A 26295-nucleotide genomic window follows, 5' to 3' on the forward strand; every position below is an offset into this window, starting at 1 on the left:
AGGGTTCCCAGAATGCAAACATTTTGAGGATTGTGGGGCTGCAATTACTTATTACCGGCTTCTTCTTACAAAGTCATCAGCTTCTTTTTGGTCTGGGTTTTGACAATACAGCTGTCATCACACCTACTGCTAACACTATACACAGAGTGGGCATTGGATCTGCCACTTTCAACTGTTTATGTTCGCCAACCAACCTCTTTCAGCCATTGGCTTGAGACTTTGTCAGTCACATCTTTGTTCAGCTTATTGGAATATTCATCTGTAAGCTAATACTGGTGGGTATTTGGGTGCATCCGCCTGCAATGAACTGCACTAGGGGGCACTTTACAACTATAGTCATATTTGTCCACTCCTTTGGTTTCATCCCAATTCTCCCTCTGTTGTGTTAATTCTTCATGCATTAGCACATTAAACCCAGATCTATTGGTTTGGCGATGCTTTAAAAAAAATGTTTTAATTAGTTTCCTTTTATGAAGTGGTCTCTTCAACCTGGATTGTGTTTATAGTGAAGTCCTACAAGGTGTCCATTTACTTTGAAGTCCAGAATGTTGGGATGTGCAAATCTACTTTAAAAGCTGATAAATGCATGAAGTAATGATATGAGCATTTGAAGCCTACTCTTTGCTGATGGCGAAGCCCCACAACGAATACACTTTTCTAACTTGGCTGTCACAACAAATTTGTTAATGTGTTTTATTTTCAAGTTGCAGTGCTGATAAATATACTTCCAGCTACCTGTTGTAGTTAGGTACGGTATAGAGGTTTTGGCATCTGTGAAACTGAGAATTGGTCACAAAAGAGATTTATCTATCCAACAAAATATTTTGGCTCTCGACCAACTAGCCACGTTCCTCAAATTTGGTAGTAGAGTAAAAAAAATATATGCATGTAGGTTTGATTGGGATTTTGGTCGACTCATTAAAAAATGCTCATACTTTTTATGTGGGATCTTATTGATCTACATAACCTCTTGACACTATTATGTTTTTTGTTTTTTACAGTATTCCATTCTGCTCTCCCGCAGTTTTGTTTTCTTCCGATCTCATGGGCACACCAGCATCTGTGGTGTGTGAGCCTTCTCCTACATTGCAAGTGCCTGAACCCAGAACAAGGAAGAAGGGCATAGCCAACATTTTCAAAGGGGTGGAGCTGCTCCAGATACAGAGCCTCTTCAAAAACAATGGTGATGAGAGTGCAGAAGATCGTGCGCGGATTATCTGGGAATATGCAGGGGACAGAAGGATTGCAGAAGCAATGAAACACTTGAGAAGGAAGAAAAATCGTCGTGTGTTAAATCGAGAGCCTCCCGTAGTCAATGGTGACAATGTAGGGGTCCTTTCTGTTCAACATTTTAGCCAGCTCTGGTAAGTTTTGCGTTTATTCTTTTCTTTACATGGACATTGTTTCATGGATTCAAGCAAGGCTTTTGAAGAATTACTGTATACTTTTGTTGCCTGTCCAATAAAAGTATGTTTTCATTAATTAATTGTCAATTTATGATTGTTATTCCCTTCCTTGTACCCCAAAATCTCTACTTCTTTTCACCTCTTCCCTGACTCAGCTGCTGATTAATCTGTTGACCCTCACATACCTGTCCTTTCTTGCGGTCCGCTCCTTATTCTCTCTCTCCTAGTTTTCAAGCCTCTTGATTTCCACCATACCCATGTAGTCTTTCATGTACCACTGAAAGGTTTGCGCCCTTCCATCTTAATTGCCCTCCTACTCTCCTTCCACATCTCCTGGTCCACAACCAAGAACCCTCCTCCTTCCCAGACTTGTTTAGGGTGAAAGTGGAGAGCATTTTGGCAACAACATCCTAGTTTAGTGTTTTATGAGTATACTAATTAGGTGGTAATGAAGAAAGAAAGATTCACAACGTTTCCAACTAGCTCAGCTTTGCTTAGTAGCTCTGGGGACATTTATTGGTAGTGTTGGTTTAATCTTACCCTACAAAGCACATCAGAACCTTTGCAATAACAGGAAACGAGTCCCTGGATGATTTGTTTAAGATTGAGCCAGTTTTAATATATGTAGTTTCCTAGAAGAGTTCATGCAGCTTCTGCGTGGATGAAATTGATAGCAGAAACCAAAGGTGAAGTTGTTAGTATTGGTCAGTAGCTCACTTGTGGTGATTGGTAAAACAACAAAGAGGAAAGCTATAGGTGACTGTCTTAAAGTGTTGAGCTTCATAAAGCCTAGACTAGCGAATCAGACCACACAATAATGAGATGCACTGCACTTGAAAACAAAATAAACATAATTAATGTTAAACATACAGCACACATTTTAAAAAGATTGCTAAAAAGGCATATCATTATGAATTCTAGTCCATTCCCCTCCCCCGGCGCATACAATCTAAAGACTGAAGTATTAATGTTAAACATACAGCACAAATTTTAAAAAGATTGCTAAAAAGCCATATCATTATGAATTCTAGCCCATCCCCCTCCCCGGTGCATTCTATGTAAAGACTGAAGTACTAACCGAGGGCAATTTTGGATAGTTGGAAGCACTTAATCTTTTTCTCCTAAGGTTTAAGGCTTTAGTTTAATGTTAGCATTAAGGTATAATTTAAAAGCTTAAAATGAAAGCGTTCAGTGAAAGTTTAAGCTTTAAAGTAAGTTTTAATATAATTCCTTAATTGAGCTTTAATTAGGTTAAATATTTAGTTTAACGTTATCATTAAAGTTTAATGCGCCTAAGGGTTGATGCTTTAGTTGAAACAACCCAACCTATAGGACCCCATTTAGAATAAAGAGGTTAGAAAGAGTGCAGCGAAGAGGTACTTTTTTGTTTTTAGTTATTGGTGTTTACTTCAACGAGGTGTAGCTGTCACAGAATTTCTACCTGACTTTATATATAATATACACGCACATTTTGAAATGGGCGTCATTATGTTGTTGAAGGTGTAGTTGGGTATCTATGATTTGCACAGCACCTACGGCCTTGGCCCTCTAATGAGAGCAACTTGTGTGTTTCTGGTCAGTGTAAGTGGAATAGGCCGTTACCTAGAATGGAAAGGGCACGTTCCTTATCCACCAGCGCTCAGCGTTTCCCATGTACTCTTCATACCTACAGTCCCTCGTTCCTCCCTCTCTCTCGATCTAGTCCTACTTAAAGGAAATGTCTGAAAATATAGGCTTGCATATATTTCGCGCATCTTGGGAGTGTTATTTTGACTTTTTTGAGGCTTATATATCATACTATCTTTTGGAATATTTTTAGAAGAATAAGGCATGTGCCAAGTACCATTGTGTATAGAAGTTTTAAAAGGGGCTCACCTTTGCTCCCCGCCAATTACAGACCGATCAGTCTGATAGACGTTCCACAGAAACTCTTTGCGAGGCTTCTGTTGGATCGTCTTTTGGACTGGATCGAGGAGAGGGATGTCCTGACCCCTCTTCAGGCTGGGTTTCGTCAGAAGATCTCTACCGTGGATCAGGTCTTTAGGCTGTCCCTTATATATTGGAAAATAATACAGCTGGAGGGTGGCAGCCTCTATACTGTATTTGTAGATTTAAGGGCTGCGTTCGACCTTGTTCCGCGTGGTAAGCTCTGGGAAGTCCTGGCGAAAGTGGGGATGCCAGCTGATCTCCTGAATATGATCATCCGCCTCCATACAAACACCTATGCCCGTGTGAGGTGCGGTGCGCAGGGCGAACTCTCGAATAAGTTTCCCGTTGAGAGAGGGGTAAGACAGGGGTGCGTACTTGCACCGACCCTGTTCTGCCTCTTTGTTAACGGGGTCATTGACCATCTTAACGGGGTCCCCAATTCGGATGTCCCGAAGTTGGCGGGAAGGAGGGTCCCAGCAATTATGTTTGCCGATGATACCCTCCTTCTCTCCAAGTCACCTATGGGAATCCAGCGTGTTCTGGATGGTTTTGGGGACTTCTGTAGAGAGCACGGATTGGAAATTAACACCACAAAGACCAAATTTATGGCCTTCAATCCGCCACCCAGGTTTCACCGTATCCCTCGCATTGGGGAAAATGTATTAGACCGAGTGAGCACGTTTGAATATCTTGGCGTCACACTCAATGAGGAATTGGAGTGGGGCGAACATCAGGAGAAAACAAGGGTGAGGCTGGCGCAACATATTGGCGGAATATTAACAATGGTGGGGAAGAATAGGTCAACCCTTAAACCCATAGGCCCTCCTCTTCATATTTATAGGGTCCAAGCAAGAGGGGCAGTTACCTATGGGAGTGAGCTATGGGGTCATAAAATCCTGGACAGCCTGACAAAGGAGGAGAACAGATTCCTTAGGTGTCTAGTAGCTCTTCCCCCGAGTACACCGCTAGTGCCTTTAAGACTTGATCTAGGCATTAGACCACTGGAGGAAGAGCTGGCACTTCGTCCTGTGATCTACTGGCGCAGATTATGGACGGTGCCTGAATTGATTCACTACAGACAGGGTCTCCAGGAAGTTCTCAGCTTCTCAAATTCGGGAAACATTCCTTGGCTTAAATTCATTAGGAACAGTTTGATGAGCCTAGGACTAGATGCACTCTGGAATGATCCTGGCAATGCCTGCCCCAAACTTTCTAAAAAGGCTCTAACCAAGGTGTATCATGATTCTAAGGCTCCTATACTCCGACCCTCTAAATTTCTAGGGTCCCTAACAAATCAATTCCTTCTTATGAAGAGTACGTATACTTTCGAATCGGCCTTGGACAATGTTTACCCCGTAATGATTAGGAAGCTCTACCTGCAATGGAGGCACGGGTCCTTGCCAATTCGTGCCTTTACTAGCTCCTGGTCCACGCCAACATCCAGTATTTGCCCGGCATGCAGCGCAAGTGAGGAAACTGAGCTGCATTTTATATTTTTTTGCACGGGCTATACTGAGTTTCGTAGAAAGTGGATCATTCCCATTTGTAGGAACCTGGGTTTCGTAAGGTGCCATCAAGCCTTTAGAATTCTTAAGAGCGAAACGGCCGCGCACATTGTGTTTGCAGTGGCTAAATTTTTGGGGGCTTTCTGGCAAAAACGGAAAAAATACCTAAAAATGTCGATTTGATCTAGGAATGTAAATATTATGTATTAGCTGTCTGGATGCATTATTTTAAAGATTTTACCCATTATTCTCAAATGTTTTACACTGATTTTATGTGCTTTTATGGATTTATTCCGAAATAAAGTTTCTTTTGACTTGACTTTGAGATTGAGCCAGTTTTAATATATGTAGTTTCCTAGAAGAGTTCATGCAGCTTCTGCGTGGATGAAATTGATAGCAGAAACCAAAGGTGAAGTTGTTAGTATTGGTCAGTAGCTCACTTGTGGTGATTGGTAAAACAACAAAGAGGAAAGCTATAGGTGACTGTCTTAAAGTGTTGAGCTTCATAAAGCCTAGACTAGCGAATCAGACCACACAATAATGAGATGCACTGCACTTGAAAACAAAATAAACATAATTAATGTTAAACATACAGCACACATTTTAAAAAGATTGCTAAAAAGGCATATCATTATGAATTCTAGTCCATTCCCCTCCCCCGGCGCATACAATCTAAAGACTGAAGTATTAATGTTAAACATACAGCACAAATTTTAAAAAGATTGCTAAAAAGCCATATCATTATGAATTCTAGCCCATCCCCCTCCCCGGTGCATTCTATGTAAAGACTGAAGTACTAACCGAGGGCAATTTTGGATAGTTGGAAGCACTTAATCTTTTTCTCCTAAGGTTTAAGGCTTTAGTTTAATGTTAGCATTAAGGTATAATTTAAAAGCTTAAAATGAAAGCGTTCAGTGAAAGTTTAAGCTTTAAAGTAAGTTTTAATATAATTCCTTAATTGAGCTTTAATTAGGTTAAATATTTAGTTTAACGTTATCATTAAAGTTTAATGCGCCTAAGGGTTGATGCTTTAGTTGAAACAACCCAACCTATAGGACCCCATTTAGAATAAAGAGGTTAGAAAGAGTGCAGCGAAGAGGTACTTTTTTGTTTTTAGTTATTGGTGTTTACTTCAACGAGGTGTAGCTGTCACAGAATTTCTACCTGACTTTATATATAATATACACGCACATTTTGAAATGGGCGTCATTATGTTGTTGAAGGTGTAGTTGGGTATCTATGATTTGCACAGCACCTACGGCCTTGGCCCTCTAATGAGAGCAACTTGTGTGTTTCTGGTCAGTGTAAGTGGAATAGGCCGTTACCTAGAATGGAAAGGGCACGTTCCTTATCCACCAGCGCTCAGCGTTTCCCATGTACTCTTCATACCTACAGTCCCTCGTTCCTCCCTCTCTCTCGATCTAGTCCTACTTAAAGGAAATGTCTGAAAATATAGGCTTGCATATATTTCGCGCATCTTGGGAGTGTTATTTTGACTTTTTTGAGGCTTATATATCATACTATCTTTTGGAATATTTTTAGAAGAATAAGGCATGTGCCAAGTACCATTGTGTATAGAAGATTAAACAGACGAGATGCTGAGGAAAGTAATACCTTTTTTTTAGTCTGTTGCATCTCAAAATTCCTTGCTTATCATTGTTTTCAGAGGTTCAATGGATTAAATCGCTATCCAGTTATATAAAGGTAGTGATGCAGTCGTACAGGACAGCTACCTGGATATCCCTCATAAATTATGTTTATGTACGTTTATTTTCTCCTCTAGGCATTCACCTTTCACGGAGTAGAATGTGGAATATTAGTCAATGATTTGGTGATGATGTTTGCCGCAGGGTTCTTTTATAGTTGGGTTTTGCTTGATATGTAACAGCAAGCTATATCTGACGTAATCTGCAGCTGAGGCCAGGGATGCCCCTACGAGCTTTTGTTATGCCAGGTGTGGTGGCTTTGAGGGCAAACACATCCACTGCAGGAATCTCTCACCTCGGTCACAGTTTAAAATCCTGGCATATCACTCAACCGTTCATCCTTCTGAGGTCGATAAAACAAGTACCGTTGGGTAAAAAAAAACATCTGTTATTTCGGCGCCAAGATACCCTTCAGGGTTAACATGCGCTTTACAAAATCCTATATTTTGTTAGAATGATCACCTACTGGGATAGCAAAAAAAAAAAAAACATCAAAACCAAACGGAGCCCAAGGCAGTCATCTTGAGCAAGTCTTTAACCCTCCTTTCACTGAATTAATGAAGAAAATTAAGAACAGTTCTCTGAACGCAGTCCCGTCCCAGCTGAAGCTCGAGTTTCACTCTCGGTGAGAAGGCCATTTACAGGGGGGATGGTGGAGCACAAGAGGAAAAACAATTCCAGTTCTTTGGCTCTAAACAAAGCGCCTAAAAAGCAGTTACAAACCACTGGTTGACCTAACGATTGTTTCCCCCAAATAGGTTTTATTTTTCTTGTAGATTAGCAAGTACAATACATATACCAAGTAATTTGGATATATCAGATGTTATATAATTAGATCATATAGTATAAAATGTTAACATCAGGGCTTGCCCAAATTGTAACCCATTTCAATATAGGTAGCTTTTTATCTATGATGGCACACTCACCAGTGACTGAGACTAGCACATTTCACCAGTAAAGCATTAAGACTTGGTGCACTCGCATCAGGGTGTCTTCCCTGCCCCTAAAAGTATTTTTTCCCCCTGTGGCCTTTGTTTTTTAGGTCTTGCCTACTAGACGGCGCATGCACTCTGTTTTGCGAGAAATATTGTGGAAATACCAAGAACATACAGGGGCTTGGATAATTGTTTGCCAGTGGTTGGCTTTCCTATCACTCTCATTTCTCTGATTTTTATTCGTATCCCAGTTTGTCAAATTTGTGTTTACCATTCCCATGGAGCATTGCCTCTTTACCATCACTTTTGATTGGGTAGCTTCTGTGCTTCCTCTGTTTGTTTGTCAAGCAGTACTTTTTTCTTTTGGGTTAGGCATTCCAAGAGAGTGCATGTTTTTCCCAGCTCTCTCCCTCGTGTACTTTTCTCCCTCTGCACTCTGTGCTTCTCCCCGACCTTCTACATGTTGGGCATGGCCATGTGTACTCCTTTGCCCCCAGTGGTTTTTCACCTGTGTGCTTCTACCCTGCCCTCTCCAGATTGCTGTCTGGCCCATTGCTTCTCCTTCTCATGCCCACTGTCTGTGTTGCATCCCTCCACATATATATCTTCCTCTCTGGGGTGGAGGGAGAATACTCTGTATTCTCCCTTCACCCCATTGCCTACTCGCTTGTGTGCTTCCTCCCCACCCTCTGCACGTTGCTTTATCCCCCGTTGCTTCATCTCCTCCACCCACGCTCTTTGTGTTGCTTCCGCGACCCCCTTTATGCTTCCGCCCCACCCGCTTTAATTAAAAAAAAATGTTTTTTTTTTTTTTTGGTCCCGATCTAACTCAGATCGATAACTAAACAGGGAAAAGGGCATCGCCTTAATTTGTAGGCATGTGTGTGCCTACAGAATGGCATGGGTGGCTGCATTCAAATTTTCTTTAAAAAAAAATGCCTTGCTGCACAGCATCACTTAAAGCGAATAGGTCCCAAAGGTGAGACCTGTTGGCTTTGCCGTTGCTTGTTGATCTTAGCAGTCACTGAAGAGTACTCTGATAATCCAGTATATATAGAATTTGAATTGTCCAACTGGAAGTTAACCAGAGTACTGACCAACAAAGGAAAGTTCTTGCATATGATAAGTGATAAGACTGTCCTTCACAAATTCACTTGAGGTCAATACCTCATATAAACCGTAAATGTTTTATATTTCTATTCATTGGTCCCCTCTCTCCCAAAAATCTAAACATTGGACATGCCACAGATACTTTTTTCAACACATGTTCTCTGCCTGGCACAACATTCTGTTTTGCTGCCATTTATTTTGAGATTAGGTGTTTCTTTTCTTTACCCTTTTTTGCCCTCATCAGATGTCTAACAGGTCTATCTGGAGCTACCTTTTCCCATCTGATACGTGATTTGTCAAAGAAACACCAAAGACAAAATTCTCTTGGCTCAGTTCAGCTTGGATTGGTGTACTCATCGGACAGGCATTCAATTCTCACTGCGTTACTCAACTTAACCACTTAACCCAACTATTTTTAGCATTATTGCTTGCTCTGCAAAATATATTTTAGCTTTTCTGGTGCGTTCTATCACCTTGCTTCCTGACGAAGGCTTAGGATGGAGCCGATTTATACAAATATCTCTTCGAACCATAAAGATCCTATAGTAAAGTAGACTCCTCTATGAGCTATGGAGACACGGGTTTAAAGAAATATCTGTTCCAAATATAATAAAAGTCTGGCTTACCTTGATTTCCATGTTCCAGACCTCACATATGAAACAGTGTCCCAAAACCTTTTACGCCAATGACAACTTACAAACATATGCTCATCATTGGCATCAGTGTTTCCATCTTACACACATATGCTCGTCATTGGCATCAGTGTTTCCATATCTTCTACAGCAAGGTGCTTGGTTTTTGACAAATGTAGCTATATTCCAAGGAGGTCCAGTAAATCCTGTGCATGGTATAAAAATGTTTTTTCTTTAGTGGAGCGGGTTTAACTGTAGCGTAAAGAAGAGTCAAAGATACCTACCGTGTATCTTCTAGCTCAGGCGTTAGTAAGTATCTTTCCCAGATATGGTATGCACTCTTCATATTCTTATCCTCTGGCCTCATTAATTCCCAGTACCAAATGTAGGCTTTTTTTGGGCTGTATGTTCTGGACCCGCTCCTCTTATTCCCAACTTCCTCCTAGTATTTGTTTTTCAGCTGCGCACCATGATAGAAGTTGTATGTATTTCAATTTTGATGCTGTTCCCTTATTTATATCGGTTAACACCTTCCACAGTATCAGGTCTTGCTGTACCAAAAGTAGACCCCAGGATCCTATATCTGCATCTTTCAAGTGGGGGCTTAGACTATTGAGCAGACATTCTGAAGCTCATGCAGAGTTCCAGATAGAGGCAAATGCTACGTAATAACCGATTCCAATTGATTTCCTAAAAATATAACCGAGTTTATTGCTTTCAGTACCTTCAAGAAAAACTTTATTAAAAGTTTTGGGGATACCAAATTTATACAAAAAGCTTTCTTGCCATGACACTTCTGCTTGTGGCAGTAAGTAGCTTTCACTGAGATAAATTGTCTGGGCAAGCAAGTAGTAATCTACAGTTTTTGCACTTGAGTGCATCACAATAAAGCTGCACATACGGAAATGCTAGACCACCCTTTGCTAGCTTCCATCTCAAGTGTTTCCACGATAACCTGACTCATTTCTAAGCCCAAATAAAACTCCTTAACTTCCCTTGGATTCTTAAGACTAAATCTAGGGAATGTGACTAGAATTGTATAAAAACAAATGAGTAAACTTAAGGACAATGAACAATTTGACCAGATTGGTTCAGCCAGATATTGCTAATGGTAGATTCCTCCATCTCTTCAGCAAAGCATCAATTTCTTTGGACAATTTCCCAAATTTTTCTTTGGGATTTCTTATAAATTGTGGACAATAGGTATATTTAGGTATTTATTCTTCAGCTTGACTTCCCTTTCCGTGTATTGTAAAATCCAACAGATGATCTCAGAGTTGTATTTATTAATCAGATACCCTAGGAACGCACCAAACTAAAAAGATTAATAATACACAATCCAATTTCTTCTAATTTATTTGATATGTTCCCTGCTTCATCTACAAATAGTTCTTTCATATAATTCCTAGTTCTATCTGTTGCGGCTTTCCCGGCTAATAGGGTTCAACTTCTTTCTCGATATTCAAAAAGCCTCAGTTTGTCAGCCTTCCACCAAACTTCGAATCATTCCTCTACCATGGTACTATATGCTACCTTTGGGTCCTCTAGTTTTTGACTGAGGGAGAGTATGATATCTTGGGGTTTAAGCTTTTGTAGCTTCTCCTATATGTGGCTGATTTCCTGTTCAGAGCCTAGCACATAATCACTGGCTTTTTTTAGCTTTATTTGATGACTTTGCAAAACAAACCTCTCAAATAAATGCATGCCTCCAAACCATGATGTGGAAGACATTCACATATTAAAATAAAATTAATTCTCACTCCAGCTAAGGAGAATGGGACCAGTTTCTGGATCCCTTATTATTGTACTGTTTAAAGTCCATCTTTGTTACTGTCTTCTACCTGGGAGCTCGAGGGAAGTAAACAGCTGAATTATCTCAAAGATGTGCTAGTTTGTGTCTGATCCCTCTGACTCCATCTAATAGGTTAATATCTTTAGAAATATAGTCTAATCTGGATTAGTGTCCATACTTCTTGCTATGAAATCTTTAGCCTGTCCAGAGCCCCGCCTTCCAGCCCCAGATACAACAGAGCCCTGGATCCTGAAGAAGATTTTTAAATCACTCCTCACCTTTGGGATGCTTATGAATTCTCATTTTGTGGACCTAACCAGTTCTCTATTTGAGAAGGTATTGAAGTCATTGCACCCCCATTCCCCCCAATAACTACTGGAGTAGAGAACTCTACAAGAGTCGGCTCCTGAGTTTTTAAGTATGTTATGTCATCACAATTCAGCCCTTAGCACCCAGCACGTGTGATGGTTATATGATTACATTTTAGATTGATGATAATCTATCTTCCTGAGCAATCAGTTTTAAAATCTAAGAGTTCTACACAGCATTCCTTTTTATTGATAGGGAAACCCCCTTGGAGTACTCTGCCTGATCGGTGCCGGTTAATTGATAGAGCCCACTTTTGTTTATTAAATAACTCCTTACATTCTATGGAAGTCAAGTGCATTTCCTGCAGTATGAGGTTTTGGACCCCACTCCTCTAAGTTCTGTAAGAATTTTACTATTGAATTAAATGAGTCTGATAGTTGATGGTGAATGACAAATGGGAACAAGGCAGTCGGCTAGTTCGCTGGTTGCGAGATGCTGCTGGAGGAGACTCATTCTTGAGTAGTTTCTCTCCCCACTACCTTCTTACGCAGCACCAACTGTCTAGATGGGCCCATGACAGTTGCGCAGTTCCCTCCCCACCCTCAATGCCCTGGATGTTTGGAGTTCGAGACCCATTCCCTCTCATGCTGAAGGGACGCCAACTGGCAGCTCCGATGCAGCAGGAAGTTGGTTGTGCAGGCCCACTGGGCAGCATCATTACAAGCTCAAAAGCACGAGAGAAACTGGTGCTTTTCAGTACAAGAATAAGGCAGGTTACATCCGCATACTGTTTCAAGAGAAAGAAAATACCCCCCTCTATGGATCATTTGTTGGTCTGGGAGCAAGGGGGAAACAAACTAAATAATGCAAAAAAAAACTCCACTCGACCTGTACCCTTTTACTATAGGCTAATATAAGCTTATAGGTTACTCACTGCTATACATACACGTCAAGCATTTGTTTATATTTTTGTTCATTTAATTCTTTTATTAATCCTTTCTTTAGCAAAAACGTTCATAAAAATATCTAGCATGGAGGTACTTCATAGGTTTGTATACAGGAATATGGGTATGGATAAAGGTTGTTTCATCCTAGACTGTACTTTCCATTATGGCCATGGTACACAATGCTTGCTGCTTACATACCTTTTCGAGAGGTTGCCCAAGGGATTCCATTACGCCGGTGCAACTCGATTGCATTTTACCACAGCACACCTAAAACTAACACTGATGAACCTTTGAGATGTATGCTCATGTAGAGGGTCTCCAGGAAGGTAGACACTACAACTTCCTTAGTTTTTACACCCCGCCCCATCATACCCAGTAGTTATTAGTTCGCATTAGTGATGTTATTCTGGACCTTCCTCCCTTAATACGGACTCAGTTGACTCCAAAGGCATCGTGTGGATGGCTGGCAAGGCGGTATACGTGGCAGGGTCAAAGATTTTCTCCTGGTATGAGCCTGCATCCGCCTTCAGCATGTCTCGGACCTCAAGGTGGAGGGCATATTCTTTGCGCGCCGATATAGACGCTCTGGGGATGCCCATTCCTTGCGTTACTTAGAAACCTATAGAACGTCTCTCCATCAGCTGTGCCTGGATGAGGCCAAGTAGTGGTGGATTGTCTCCACCAGACGGGTCTACGAATGGGGAGACAAATCAGGGAAGCTCCTATATTGGTTGGCAAGACATGATGCTACTTCTAGACAAGTCCCTATGGTCCGTGTCTCTTCAGGACTGCATCTTACCTCCTCATTTGCTTACTATGGCTCTCTATTTTTTTTTTTATTGGCATTTAAGAATATAATCATACATACATCACGTTCCGTGGAAAGGAGTATGTTACATGAGTAGAAAAATAGACCAACATCAATGTAGAAAGTACGTCTGTCGTGTTCCGTGTAGAAGTGGTCTGTATTGCAGCAGATCAGTGCCTGTTTAGAAAAACTGGGGAGGAGAACCGAACTGGGGAGTGCCATGAAGTTCTGAGTGACAAGGCCTAGGCTATGTCCCGAGTCTGCCATTGCCCATTCGGCCGTATAGTTGCCTCCTATCTAGGGGGGAATGGGCGTGTGCACTATCCGGGATGAGAAACCGTGGGGTGCAGCAGGTGAGTAGGGGGGGAACCCATCTGGCCCGAAGGTGGTGCAAGGGGACACGGGGGGGGGCGGGGGCGGGGGGGGGGGGGGGGGAGTCCCCGCCGCGGGGACCCGGACCGCGTGAGGTGGTGCGGCATCGGGGGTATGCATGTCAGCTACCGGGGCAGCTGGGGTCTGAGATTGTCTGAATTGGTGTAGTAGGAGCGCCCATTCTAGAGAGATTGGGGTTTTACGGGTACCTTTGGCCTCCTCCTCTCGTATTGCGTCCTCCTCAGCTGCAGCCCATTTTAGAACCGCCCCTACCCAAGCTGCAAGTGGAGGGCCAGTAGGGGACCGCCAGTGCATGGCTATGCAGCGTTTAGCCAGTAGGTGGGCCAGGAAGACGAAGCGCATCGGTACCCTGTGTCGCTTTCTCCGCCCCAGGATACCTAGCGCGCATCCCTCCCAGGTAGTCAAGTGGGTCAGCCCAGTGAGATCTCTGAGTGTCGAGTGGACAGATGTCCAATAGTTCTGAATGCCCGGACAGGTCCAGAACATGTGAAAGAAGGCAGCATCCCGCGCTTGACAGCGAGGGCATAGGAATGTAGTGTCGGGATAAAAGCGTTGAAGGCGCGCTGGCGTCAAGTAAGCCCTATGGAGAATGTGAAACTGTATATTCTTAAAGCGGGCATTCCTGGATACTTTTTTGGGGAATTCTATCGCCCTGTCCCATTCGCTGTCGTGAAATTGTCTACCCGCCTCCTCCTCCCATAGGGCCCGGAGAGGCACCAGCAGTGGGGGTGTCAGGTCCCCGATTGATTTGTACAGCCATGTAATAAGGTGTCGACCCCGTCCCATTCGTAAAAATTGTGTGGAGGACTGGATGTGTGGGAGGCTCCCCCTGCGTGAGATCAGAATATGGCCGAAAGTGGCTGAGGAGTTGATGGTGAAGCAGGAACTGGCCTGGGGGCAAATCGTAATCCTCCATGAGTTGTCGGTAGGGCCGGAGCAGTTCCTCGTCAAATAGCATTTCTGCTTCGACGATGTCCCTCGCCGTCCACTCCCGGAGCATGGCGGGTGTGAAAAAACCGTCATTTCTGGGCCAGCCGACTAGCGATAGTGAGGGTGTGTATGGAGGGCAGCGCGGCACCATGCGGCGGATACGTTGAACACATTTCCGGGCAATGTCCACCTGCAGGGGGTAGGTTCGCATGGGACGGGAACCCAGCAAAAGCAGGCGACGTAACTCGGGCCCGGGCACATATCCCGTGGCAGTGCATGTCTCAAGTAGGTATCGCTCTGCCGTCCAATATGAGAGCCACTGGAGCTGCGACGCCAGGAAGTAGGCCTCGAAATTGGGCGCCCCGAGCCCCCCCTGCGTCGTGGGCAGTGTTAGCTTGGCCAGCACGATTCTGTGTCGTCCCTTCCCCCATATTAGGGAGCTGAGGAGTGTATCTAAATCTTTGAAGAAGGAGCGGGGGGAATCACTGGGAGATTGGTGAAGTAGTACAAGAGCCGCGGGACCAGTATCATTTTTGCCAGGGCTATCCGGCCAATCGGGCCAACGGTAAACTCCGCCAGAACCCAATGGAGGATCATATCCCTGCTAGTGCTCTCCAATGGTTCCCCTCAAAAATGTCGATTGGGGAATGATATAATCGGATCCAGAGATATCGGGGACCCTCCGTCGCCCAATGCAGTTTCCGGTCACCGATCCAGACCTCCCGAGAGGGGGCGTCCGGGTGGAGGGGATAGACCATCGATTTGTCCCAGTTCACCCTCAACCCCGAGGCCTCCGCAAACTCTGCCAGGGCGGTCTCAAGTACGGTGAGATCCGTCGTCACATCCCGTATATATATGAGAAGATCGTCCGCATACATGGATACACAGTGCGTGCCGTCCGCTAGTGGGATACCCCAGGCCTGTCCATCCCTACGGAGCCGGATGGCCAAGGGTTCTACCGTGAGTGCGAACAATAGGGGCGAGAGGGGGCACCCCTGTCGCGTGCCCCTTTGTATCGCGAATTCCGGGGAGATATAGCGACCTAGGCGGACCCGGGACGTAAGATTGGTGTAGAGTAGGTGAGTATAGGCTATGAGCGTGGGGCCGAGGCCCACCCGCCCCAGGACTGCAAAGAGGAATTGCCACGTTAGAGTGTCGAATGCCTTTTCAATGTCCAAGATCAGACACGCCGCGTGAGGAAAACGATCCCCAATCTGATCCTGAATGTGAAATAGGCGCCGGATATTATGAGAGGTATTCCTTCCTGGAACAAAACCGCATTGGTCCGGGTGTACTAACTGGCATATGATTTGAGAGTATCTGTCCGCCAAAATTTTCCCTAGGATTTTACAGTCAGCTGTGAGCAGTGTGATGGGACGGTAGGAGGCGAGGAGTTGAGGGTCCCGGTCGGGTTTCGGAAATGTCACAAGCACCGACGCTCTCATAGAGCCGGGCAGCTCGCCGAGTCTAAGCGCCGAGTCCAATACTGCTGACAGACGAGGGGTCAACAGCGGGGCGAAAGTGGCGTAATATTCAAGTGGGAGCCCGTCGAGGCCTGGGGCCTTGCCGCGGGCCAGTGCTCGTACCGCGCCTGTAATCTCAGTTGTTTTTATCTTTGCGTCCAACCCCTTCCGGTCTGCAGCTGAGACTCGAGGAAGGGGAAGAGGGTCGAGGAAGTGGTCGATGGCCCCGGGATCTAGAGACAAGGGAGCAGTGTATACTGCCGAGTAATGGTGATAGAACACCTGGAGGATCTCATCCTGAGATTGCACCAGAGTGCCCTGGGGATTTATGATTGCGGTAATAGGCCGGACTTCGGTATCTTGCTTAGCCAGCCATGCCAGGAGTGTGCCCGTTACTATGGCTCTCTATATGACTTTCTTGCCTTCCCCGAGTGTGAAAACACTCACCCATTTATAGCCAGTCTTCTGCTGGCCACCCTGACAAGCCTTGACCATGGAGGAGATAGCCGATGCTGTCAGCGGCTGTAATTAGTAGGATGCCTTACTGATTGAATATACAAGAAATTCTTCTCAGTGCTCTCTCCTCATCTTCTGCTTGGAGGTCGTGGATAAAGGCCACTGCCCGACTGCATTGGACCATGCCACACTTGTTGTTCTTGGTAAACTGGGCCAACCCCCAGAAGCCTGTTCGTCATATCGTCCTAGCTCCCTTATTAATGAAGAAATACATTGTTTTTTAAAGAAATCCGCGCAAATGGACTTTTGCCATTGCAGTCCCCACTCATCCACCCAAACCAATGCAGCTTTTTGCTCTGCCGCAGCACTCTACATTGCATGCGCTGGGTGCATATTGCTCTGAAGCACGGCTGCACTTTGGAGACCCATTCGCACTTATGCTTTTGGATTTTGAGAAAGCATTTGACTCCCTGGACTGGGGATTCTTATTACCACTATCCTTCATGATCAACGTCTTGTCAACCAGGTCCTTCAGAATATTTTACAGACCCAGGACTGTGTGATATGTCATATACATTTTACTTCTACAAAGATTAATGGTATCTACTTATGCCCTCACAAAATCAGGCCTCTTCATTCTTGCCTTAGGCCTTAATAATTTGTTACTAATATGCAGTGAACCTTTCTCTCTACCTCATCCTTGAGGTGCGAGTCATTGTTAAATTCGTTCATGTGTTCAGGTATACCCTTGTGCTTTAGTGCCTTTATCTTTACTCTCATTGTATAGCCAGGGAAGGTGTACAGTATTTATATCTCTGGTGGCTGTCTGTCCGTGCATGACGGTACTGCCCCAAGGAAAGAACCTGTAACCCAGGGCTTTAAGTGGAATGGAAAAACTGAGGGGTCTCCCAAAGGGGTGTGGCTGATGTGATTAAGGGCATGGCTTAAAACATGTAAGTTAAAAATCTGTGCTTGGCATAGTGTGCCGCCCGACTGGTATTTTGCTGCTTCTGTCAGTGCACCCAGATCTATAATACAACAAGTAACACTACACCTACAATAAACCAGGACTATTGACTTTGTCAATTGTTGTTAGTTGTATAAGCTATATAAGCAACAACTTTGTCTTCGTTGTGTGGAAATATGGATTTTTATGATCAGTTATGTCCCCTATCTTGGACCCCAGCGGTTTCATGTATAAATCGCAAGTACATGTATGTTCCCTCCAGTTCCAGTTATGAAGACGCAAATACATGTGCGTCCACCGTCAACATGTCCTCTTTCAGATCCGCCATGAATGGGCTGGATATTCGACTCCTAAGTACGAAAGGCCACCGACTTTATATGGCTTAGTTATGCCATTTTACAGTTCAGGCGAGTAGGCCTTGATTCTGCCATCAAGCTTTCCCTGCTTTCTGCCTCTGAGAGCTCCAGTCTGAGCCTGCATCTGTGACCATGAACTTTGTCTCATTCCCTGCGCGGCTCACGGTGCCTGACATCAGCTTGCCGCCTGCCAAGAACTGTATTTCACCTTCGAAATTATCTGCTCCGCTCCCTGCCCAATGCATTCCTGTCTAGTAGTTTAAGTAAACATCCTGCCAGCTACCGAGCAAAGGCCCGGCTTCTCTGTCTTTATGCAAGTAATTCATAGCCCTGTTACTATGGATGATTTCTGCCCTCGCATCTAGTGTAGACACTTAGACGCTTGTACACGCACTAACAGTCAGTATAGTCAGTATAGAATAAGATTCTACTCTAAGAGACCTCTCTTTTGGATAACATAGTTCTTTAAACATAGGATGTTAGATAAGATTTGGGATTAGGTTGACTTGACCCTCCAGACATCTGTCGCCACATGTAGAGTTAAATGTCAAATCCCCTTCACCCCCTAGTCGCACGTCAATCATACGTCATGCTGCTGCGCGCGCATCTCTGCCAAGTATTTCTGCTGACATTGCGAAATTATTTCATAGGTCCACCCATATGTGACATCACAACCAATGACGTTTCCTTGTTACTCCCAATTACGCCTCCTTCAGCTACGCATGTGAAATGTTATCTTTGTTATCAATTGTTACGCCTCTTACATTGGTTTCATTGTAATGTCTGTTCTATAAAAATGATTACTTATCAATAAAGTATTGTACTTCACTTCCTGAACCTCCGTGGTGATGGAACTTGGAGGCCACGATTTCGAAATCGTCCATTGGAATAAAGCCCATTCTGAAACCTCTTATATCACGGATTCTGCCTCTTATTTTACTGAGCTATTTTACTAAGATTCTGTATCAAATTCAGTCCCGGTAATTGAATTATTTACCACAAAATGGCGCCCGAACAGGGACACTCTCATCTCACGCGCCGGCGGTGCGTTGCAGGCCCGGTCTCCTGCCACAGCTGGACGGACAACAACGCGTACCAGCAGGATTTCCTGTATCTCCCTCCGGTTAAGCGGGGGCGACTGAGGCTGCGATCAACACCCAGACGAGGCGGTGAGAAGTGCGAAGTATCCCGACCAGAGCCTAGCTGAGAGAGCAAGATCCGAGGTATACAGAGGCCCACCAGGTTTCCGATGTCCAGAAGTGTCCGAAGTTTTCGAGTCCAGTCCGGTCCAGTCCAGTTCAGTTCCGTTCCGAGGCCTTCCGTTCCGAGCTACCCGGTGAGTACCATTACTGGGGAGGCGTTCTGGCGTGCACATAAGTTGTGCCGGTCCAGACGGGTTTGGGTACACAAATCCGGTCTGCACTGTTTTAGCAGTGTATCTGTACTATTTAGCAGTATATCTAGTATATCAAGTATATAAATTCAGAATAATTCAGTTAAAATGCCGAGGATTATGTCTTGTGATAAAGTCTTCTTAGATCGTCATCATCATTGTTGCTCATTTAAAACGTTAAATGTTAAATGTGTTAATACGTCCTGCATATTGTGGTATGAATGACTGTTCATTATTGTGCTTTTGTATTAAGTGTGTTTAAGAATAAGTATCAGATCAGTTGTCAGTATGCCGCTCTTTTCGAAATTAAGACAGATCACAACTAGAAAAGGGGTACTCGAAGAAGCTGTTCCTATTCCTCCTAGGGACACTCCAGGGCACTTTATGTATCACAAACATGGCTTAGACGCCATATTATTTCTTGATTTATGGGTGGACTACACCAAGGAACTACCAGAAAGTCACAGGTGGCCCGCAGCTGGGACCTGGGATACAGATTGCATCGTGAAAGTAGAGGAAGAATTATGGAAAAGGAAAGCCAGACAGTCACAGAAAGACGCCATTGAATTATGGCGTAAAGAATCGTATAGACGTACAGAAAAAGCACGTAGACAGGAAGAGAAGAGTAAGGAAAATTCAAATAAAGTCCGAGAGAATCTATTAATTCAAGAAGGTACACGAGTGAAATCAGAACAAGTAGACAGACAAAGAAATGCCCTTATGAAGGGTATGTATCCCCTTCTGGCCCAGGGATTACCTAAGGCTACTCCGGGGATACCAAAAGACTTGCCACCCCCATTGTTCCCAATAAAAATGCATCCTAAGGGGCATCCTAGAACAGCAGAAGATGTTTTTCTTTCCTCATATTTAGATGAGGCAGCTCCCGAGTATGCTAACCCCGCCCCACATAGACCGTCTGCCGGGGAGGTTCAACGCCAAGACCCTGTATCTGTATCCTTGCAGCATCAAATCCTGACACAAGTTCCGGCAAGCACATCTGTTTCCACGTCTGTTCCTACAGCTGCTTCTACAGCTGTGCCCACACCTATAGTTGCTGTATCGCGTTCAACGAATCCTTTCACGCCCGATACCCCAGACGGGGCTACCGGAGGTGCTACCAACATTTTTTCTACGCCACCCAGAATAAATAAACTTACTTTTCAAGAAACAGCACATCCACGTACCCCCAAACTCATAAATGCCCGCACGCTTAAGGAACTTCTAGTAGATTGTAGATATGACCCTGTGCCCGGCAAAGAGGACGAAATGATCATGGCATCATTACGTATCAGACGAGCCGCGGTGTATTTGGGGAAGTTACCAGGAATGACTGTGCATCTAGATAATATATATCATTTTGTCCAAACAGGGCGAGATTCTGAATGTATTAACAGAGCTATGGAATACCAGAAAGTGGAGATACAGGGGGAACTGTTACGTTTCCTCATAAATTGTGTGATCAGAAATCAAGACCGACCGGGGGTAGACCCGGAAGCAATGCAAATTCTTACCAGATGGAGCCAGAATATATCAGAAGGGAGACATGATAAGCAAAAATGTATAATAGCCATGTGTCGAAAGATCCGTAAAGAAATAGAACGCCTACATGAAGAGAGATTAACGGTAGATCAGTTCGAACAAAGCGAGGAGGAAGGATCAGGACTGCCCACAGGACAGTCAGAAACCATAGCCTATGTAGGTAGAGGAAGATCTTGTGATAGTACTAGATGTTTTACTGACCCGATACGTCCGATATGTCTAGAAAATAACAGGAATTTCCAAACACCTATAATAAATATAAGGTCCCCCGAGCATTCGTTCCAAGCCGCTGACAAATTACTCCGAGAACGAAGGGGTTATCATTTTCTCGATTCTGTGGATGAACAAGAATTAGCCAGGTCAGCCGTTCAGTGGGTTGACAGTCCCGGAAAATATGGTGATGATACAGTAGCACACACATTTTTGAACTTCACCCCAGATGAACAGCGTTTAGCTGGGATTTATATGATTCAACAACTTCTTATACTTTATCAAAGTCAACATTCAGACCCTGGTCCGTTACCTGATATATTGACTGAATTACTCACGAATAGATGGAGAGGTTCAGGTACTAAGTTAATTAGAGAAATACTAGAATCAAGAAAGCAGTACATTCTTTTTGTATGCCCAGAACATGTCTCACTGCCCATCAAGGAAAGAACGACGTATTACATGGACAGACAGAACCCCTTACGAGAAGTACACCCAATAAAGGGCGAGGACAATCAGTTTAAACGTGTATATGTATATACGCCCATATCGAAAATAGAATTGTTAGAAATGAAGAAAGTGGTACCCAGTCATGATAAAGACCCAGCGGGTTTTCACCGAGAAATTAAAGACATGTTACTCATGGGAGAGTATACCTATCCCGACATTATGACAATATTAAAGGTATTAATGCCTGCTGGCATTTATGAAAAACTCAAGGAAAAAGAGTGGGAGGTAGGAGACCAAAAGATAGACTGGACAGCATTAGAAAATGAAGAAAGGGCCCGAGGTCCAGGTTCGGGGCTTGGGGATAAAACTAAAGCACTACCAGGTTTACTAGTACAGGTACTGCCACGTTTATTAACGACGAAAAAGGAAGACTGGGGTGCAATTTCAGCCTGTAAACAAAAGCAAGATGAAGACACTAGTGATTTCTATGCCCGATTCGAAAAATGTTTTGGTATAAATAGTGGTATAAAAGCAAGTAGCGAGTCATACCCACATCTGTTTGTGACAAAATTAGTTGAAAATTCCTTGCCCCAGGTGAAGAATAGAGTATTAAAATTCGAGAGTACCTGGCAAGGTAATACCCCATCACAAATGTTACAAATGTTACAGTACCATTACAATAGAATTAGAGAGGAACAAGAACATGAACAGAAACGCATGAAAGACACAAAAATGAAAATGCTAGTCTCCCAGACAGTTCCAGCTGAAGGTCATAAAAAGGGTACGACACAGTCCGGTGATTCAGCAGGACCTGTAAAAGGGACATGCAACTATTGTAAACAACTAGGTCATTACATACACGATTGCCCAGTCTTGAAGCGCAATATCGCCACAGGTAAAACACAAGAAAGACCACGGCCACCTAGACAGGATCAGAATGAACAAGGAGCACCACAGCATGCACAGTCCATGCCAGCTCCACAACAGTCTATACAGTTTGTGCCAGCTGCACCAGCGTTGCCTGTTGCTGCCACACAAACCACGACACGACAGCTGTACCAGACCGCACAGTATGACTATCCTGATTATCAACGATACGCATGAACCAGCCTAGAGAGGGAAGTTGACTTACCCCTTATCGAGGTCCCTGTAGACCAAGAAGGACCTTATGTACATAGTGAACTATTAGGCCAAGATAGAAAATTTTTACTTGATACAGGGGCAAGTCGAACAACTATAAAACGTAGTGAAGTTCCAGGGGCACCCCTCTCAGGCTCACAGAATATTTCCCTTGGTTTTTCCGGAAAACCTATTGTTAATGAAGTATCACAGCCTCTTCCACTTACGATAGGACCTTTGACCCGAACTACAGATTTATTGCTTACTAAATCATGTCCAGAAAACTTGTTAGGTATAAAAACTTTGAAAGCTCTAGGAGCTATAATATGTTGTTCTCCGGAAGGAGTAAGATTGTTTTTACGAGATTTCAAAGGGCACTATGTGTCCCGAGACATGGATTCCCGACTGCAGACTTTACCCACACATTTATGGGCACAAGGCCCTACAGATGTTGGTTGCATGAACATTACACCCTATCGAGTCACACTAAAGGCAGGAGTGGTACTACCACGAATGCGACAATACAAGTTACCCCCAGATGCTGTAATGGCTTTACTGCAAATCATTGACGAGCTTATTGGCCAAGGAGTGGTTGTGGAGACCGACTCCAATGTATGTAATTCACCGATAATTCCGATTCTTAAACGAACTGATCCAAAGGCTCCACCAGTATATCGATTGGTTATTGATCTGCGCGAATTAAATAAATGTATTGTGCCACAATACCCCGTAGTCCCAGACATCTCTTCATTACTGACAGCTATTGATTCCGAAGCAACATTCTTTACTGTAATTGACCTCAAGAATGCCTTTTTCAGCGTCCCAATAGATCCAGAAAGTCAATACTTGTTCGGATTTAGTTTAAATGGACGAAGCTTTAAATTCACACGCGCACCCCAAGGATTTACAGAAAGCCCCAGCATCTATAGTCAAGCACTGAAACGAGAACTTGACAGTATACACATGCCAGTTAACACTGCATTGCTTCAATATGTCGATGATCTGCTGATCACCGCCTGAAGCGAACCTGAATGTGAAAAAGCATCACTGACGGTTTTACAATTTCTAGCCGAAAAGGGGCACAAGGTGTCCCCTTCTAAGCTGCAATTCTGTGTCCAGCGAGTTGTTTACCTTGGTCACTCGCTGTCCAAGGAGGGAAGGCAGCTTACACCAGATCGCATCCAGCTAATTGCAAATATGCCAATACCCAAGACACAAAAGGAGGTGCGGGCTTTTATAGGCCTCACTTCATATTGTAGGCAGTGGATCCCTCAGTATGCATTTTTAGCAAAACCACTCATTCAATTGACAACACAGGAGGTAGCCACATCGACTGTTCTCCCTTGGACTCAGGAACATACACACGCTTTTGAAAGTTTAAAGAAAGCTTTATGTCAAGCACCTGTCCTAGCAACACCATGTTACAGCAAACATTTTACACTCTTTGTTACAGAACGCGAAGGTACTGCCTTGTCAGTACTCACACAGGAACAAGCAGGATCACACAAACCGTGTGCTTATTTTTCTAGTACATTAGATCCCGTAGCTCAGGCTCTGCCTGCGTGCCTGAAATCAGTGGCAGCGACAGCTTTAGCAATCAGACAAAGCGATGCCATAGTGTTAGGACATCCATTGACAGTACAAGTACCACATGCAGTAGAGGTTCTCTTGAACCGCACACAAACACAACACTTGACCATAGCAAGACTTACAGGGTACGAACTAACACTGTTTCAGCCACACATAGAAATCAGACGCTGTAATACATTAAATCCTGCTACACTTTTACCTGTAATCGGAACAGACCCACTAGCTCATGATTGTATTGAAGTTATTACAATAACGACGAAACCCAGACAAGATTTGACAGATGTTCCATTGTTAGATCCAGACCTGACGTTGTATGTAGATGGTTCATGTATGAGAACAAGTACAGGAGATTTAGTGGCCGCATATGCAGTCACAACAGATACTGAAGTCATTGAAACAAACTGTATAAATACCTTGTCAGCTCAAGCAGCAGAGCTTATTGCTCTGACACAGGCCTGTATTCAAGCCACAAATAAGAAAGTCAACATATACACTGATTCACGTTATGCATTCGGAGTTGTACATGACTTCGGCGTGCTGTGGCGAGAGAGAGGTTATTTAACGTCTCACGGTGCCCACATTCAGCACGGATCCCTCATTCATGCTCTGTTAGATGCAATACATTTACCCACTGCAATATCGATTATGAAATGCAAAGCTCATACGAAAGTTACTGATATCATTTCTCAAGGCAATGATTTAGCTGACAGAACAGCTAAACAGACTGCGCAAACTCGCACATCCGACATGACAAAGACAATAGTCCAGACACCGACACATTGTATGACGATTAAGGATCCCGCTATTGATATAATTGACATACAGACACATGCTACACCAGACGAAATGAAGAAATGGACGGAATTAGGAGGGATCCAAACGGACCAGGGATGGATGACGAAGGAGAAATCTGTATGGTTTCTTCCTGACTCTATGGTCCAAGCTATCATAAATACAATACACAGTCCAGCGCATCTAGGAGAGAAAGCTATGCTAGACAGCATCCAACACATTTGGTTCAACAAACATTTACGAGCAGCAGCTAAACAAAAAGTCCGTACCTGTATGATATGTTGTCAGTTTAACCCAGGTAAAAGCATCCCCGTAGAGCAGGGTGGATTTCAGCCTCCTGATCACCCTTTTGAAGCCCTTCAGATGGATTATATTCAGATGGAACGATGTCGAGGATTCAAATATGTTATCGTAGTTGTCTGCGCTCTTTCCCGTTGGACCGAAGCGTACCCAGTATCAGATTACACTGCCCCGACCACTGCCAAGCAGCTAGTTCGAGAATTCTTCCCACGGTACGGTTTACCACGTGTTGTCTATTCAGATAACGGCCAGCCGTTCTCATCCGAACTGATGAAACATGTTTCACTTCTGCTAGGATATCAGTGGAAGTTTCATTGTGTCCGACACCCCGAGGCAGCAGGTCTCGTGGAACGACATAATCAAACTTTGAAAATCAGATTGTCCAAAATATGTAGAGAGAAAGGTGTTGACTGGGTAGTAGATTTACCAGTTGCACTCTTTTACATGAGAATGGTAGCACATTCTCGAACAGGGCTATCCCCTTATGAAGGGATCTTTGGTAGACCACCAAATATGTGGGGGACGCCTATACCACGTAAAATAACTGATGTTGACTGTAATGTGCTGACAGATTACTTGGCTTCCTTGATGTCTGCACTACAATCTTGTCGTTCACAGGTAGCTGCAGCCTTTCCTGACAACACTGAGGTGAAACCCCATGACGTAATTCCGGGGGATCTCGTTTTAGTGAGGAACTTTGATCGAAAGACTCAGCTGGATCCTAGGTGGAAGTCGCCGCAATTGGTCCTGCTCACCACAAGGACAGCCGTGAAGATCGAGGGCAGAAAAGGCTGGATACATTCAAGTCATATCAAGAAATTTCATGGACTACCATCGGATGTAAATGCCACACCTCGTGTGTCTTTACCCATTGACTCAAAGCTTCCTCTGGTTGAACTTAGTAGTCCGGAACAATATAAATTAAAACTCAGGTCTAACCCGTCAGGCAATTTGATTGTTTAAGTCCTCTCCAAGGTGAAGCGGTTGAATTTGCCTCTGACATGTACCCCTTAGACCTGAATAGAGAAAAAACGCGAAAAATGTTGAAACGACATGCATACTGTAAATCACTGCGTAGTCATTGCACAGTGACGTTATTGATTTTGTTTTTCTTAAGTCTTTTAATAATTACTGCAAGTATATTGTTGCACATATATTATCCTATTTCTAAACATGTCTATAATGTTACTGCTGAACATTCTTTTAGTGACCTACCCCCGCATGAATTGTCATATAGATTTGCGCTGCGCAATAACAC

At 43.9% G+C, this 26295-nt stretch overlaps 1 protein-coding gene across 3 annotated transcripts in view; it reads left to right on the top strand.

The window, feature by feature from the left end:
* The window catches only part of AVPI1 (arginine vasopressin induced 1), a 41589-nt gene that overhangs the window by 9809 nt on the left and 5485 nt on the right, over positions 1–26295 (top strand). For all 3 annotated transcript variants that reach the window (XM_085606367.1, XM_085606370.1, XM_085606369.1), the window contains one exon: positions 1002–1364. In XM_085606367.1, the coding sequence (XP_085462493.1) occupies positions 1045–1364 (320 nt within the window). In that variant the 5' untranslated portion in view covers positions 1002–1044. The remainder of the gene's footprint in view (positions 1–1001; positions 1365–26295) is intronic.

Source organism: Triturus cristatus, chromosome 1_2 (genome assembly GCF_964204655.1).
Source record: "Triturus cristatus chromosome 1_2, aTriCri1.1, whole genome shotgun sequence".
NCBI classification, from domain to species: domain Eukaryota; kingdom Metazoa; phylum Chordata; class Amphibia; order Caudata; family Salamandridae; genus Triturus; species Triturus cristatus.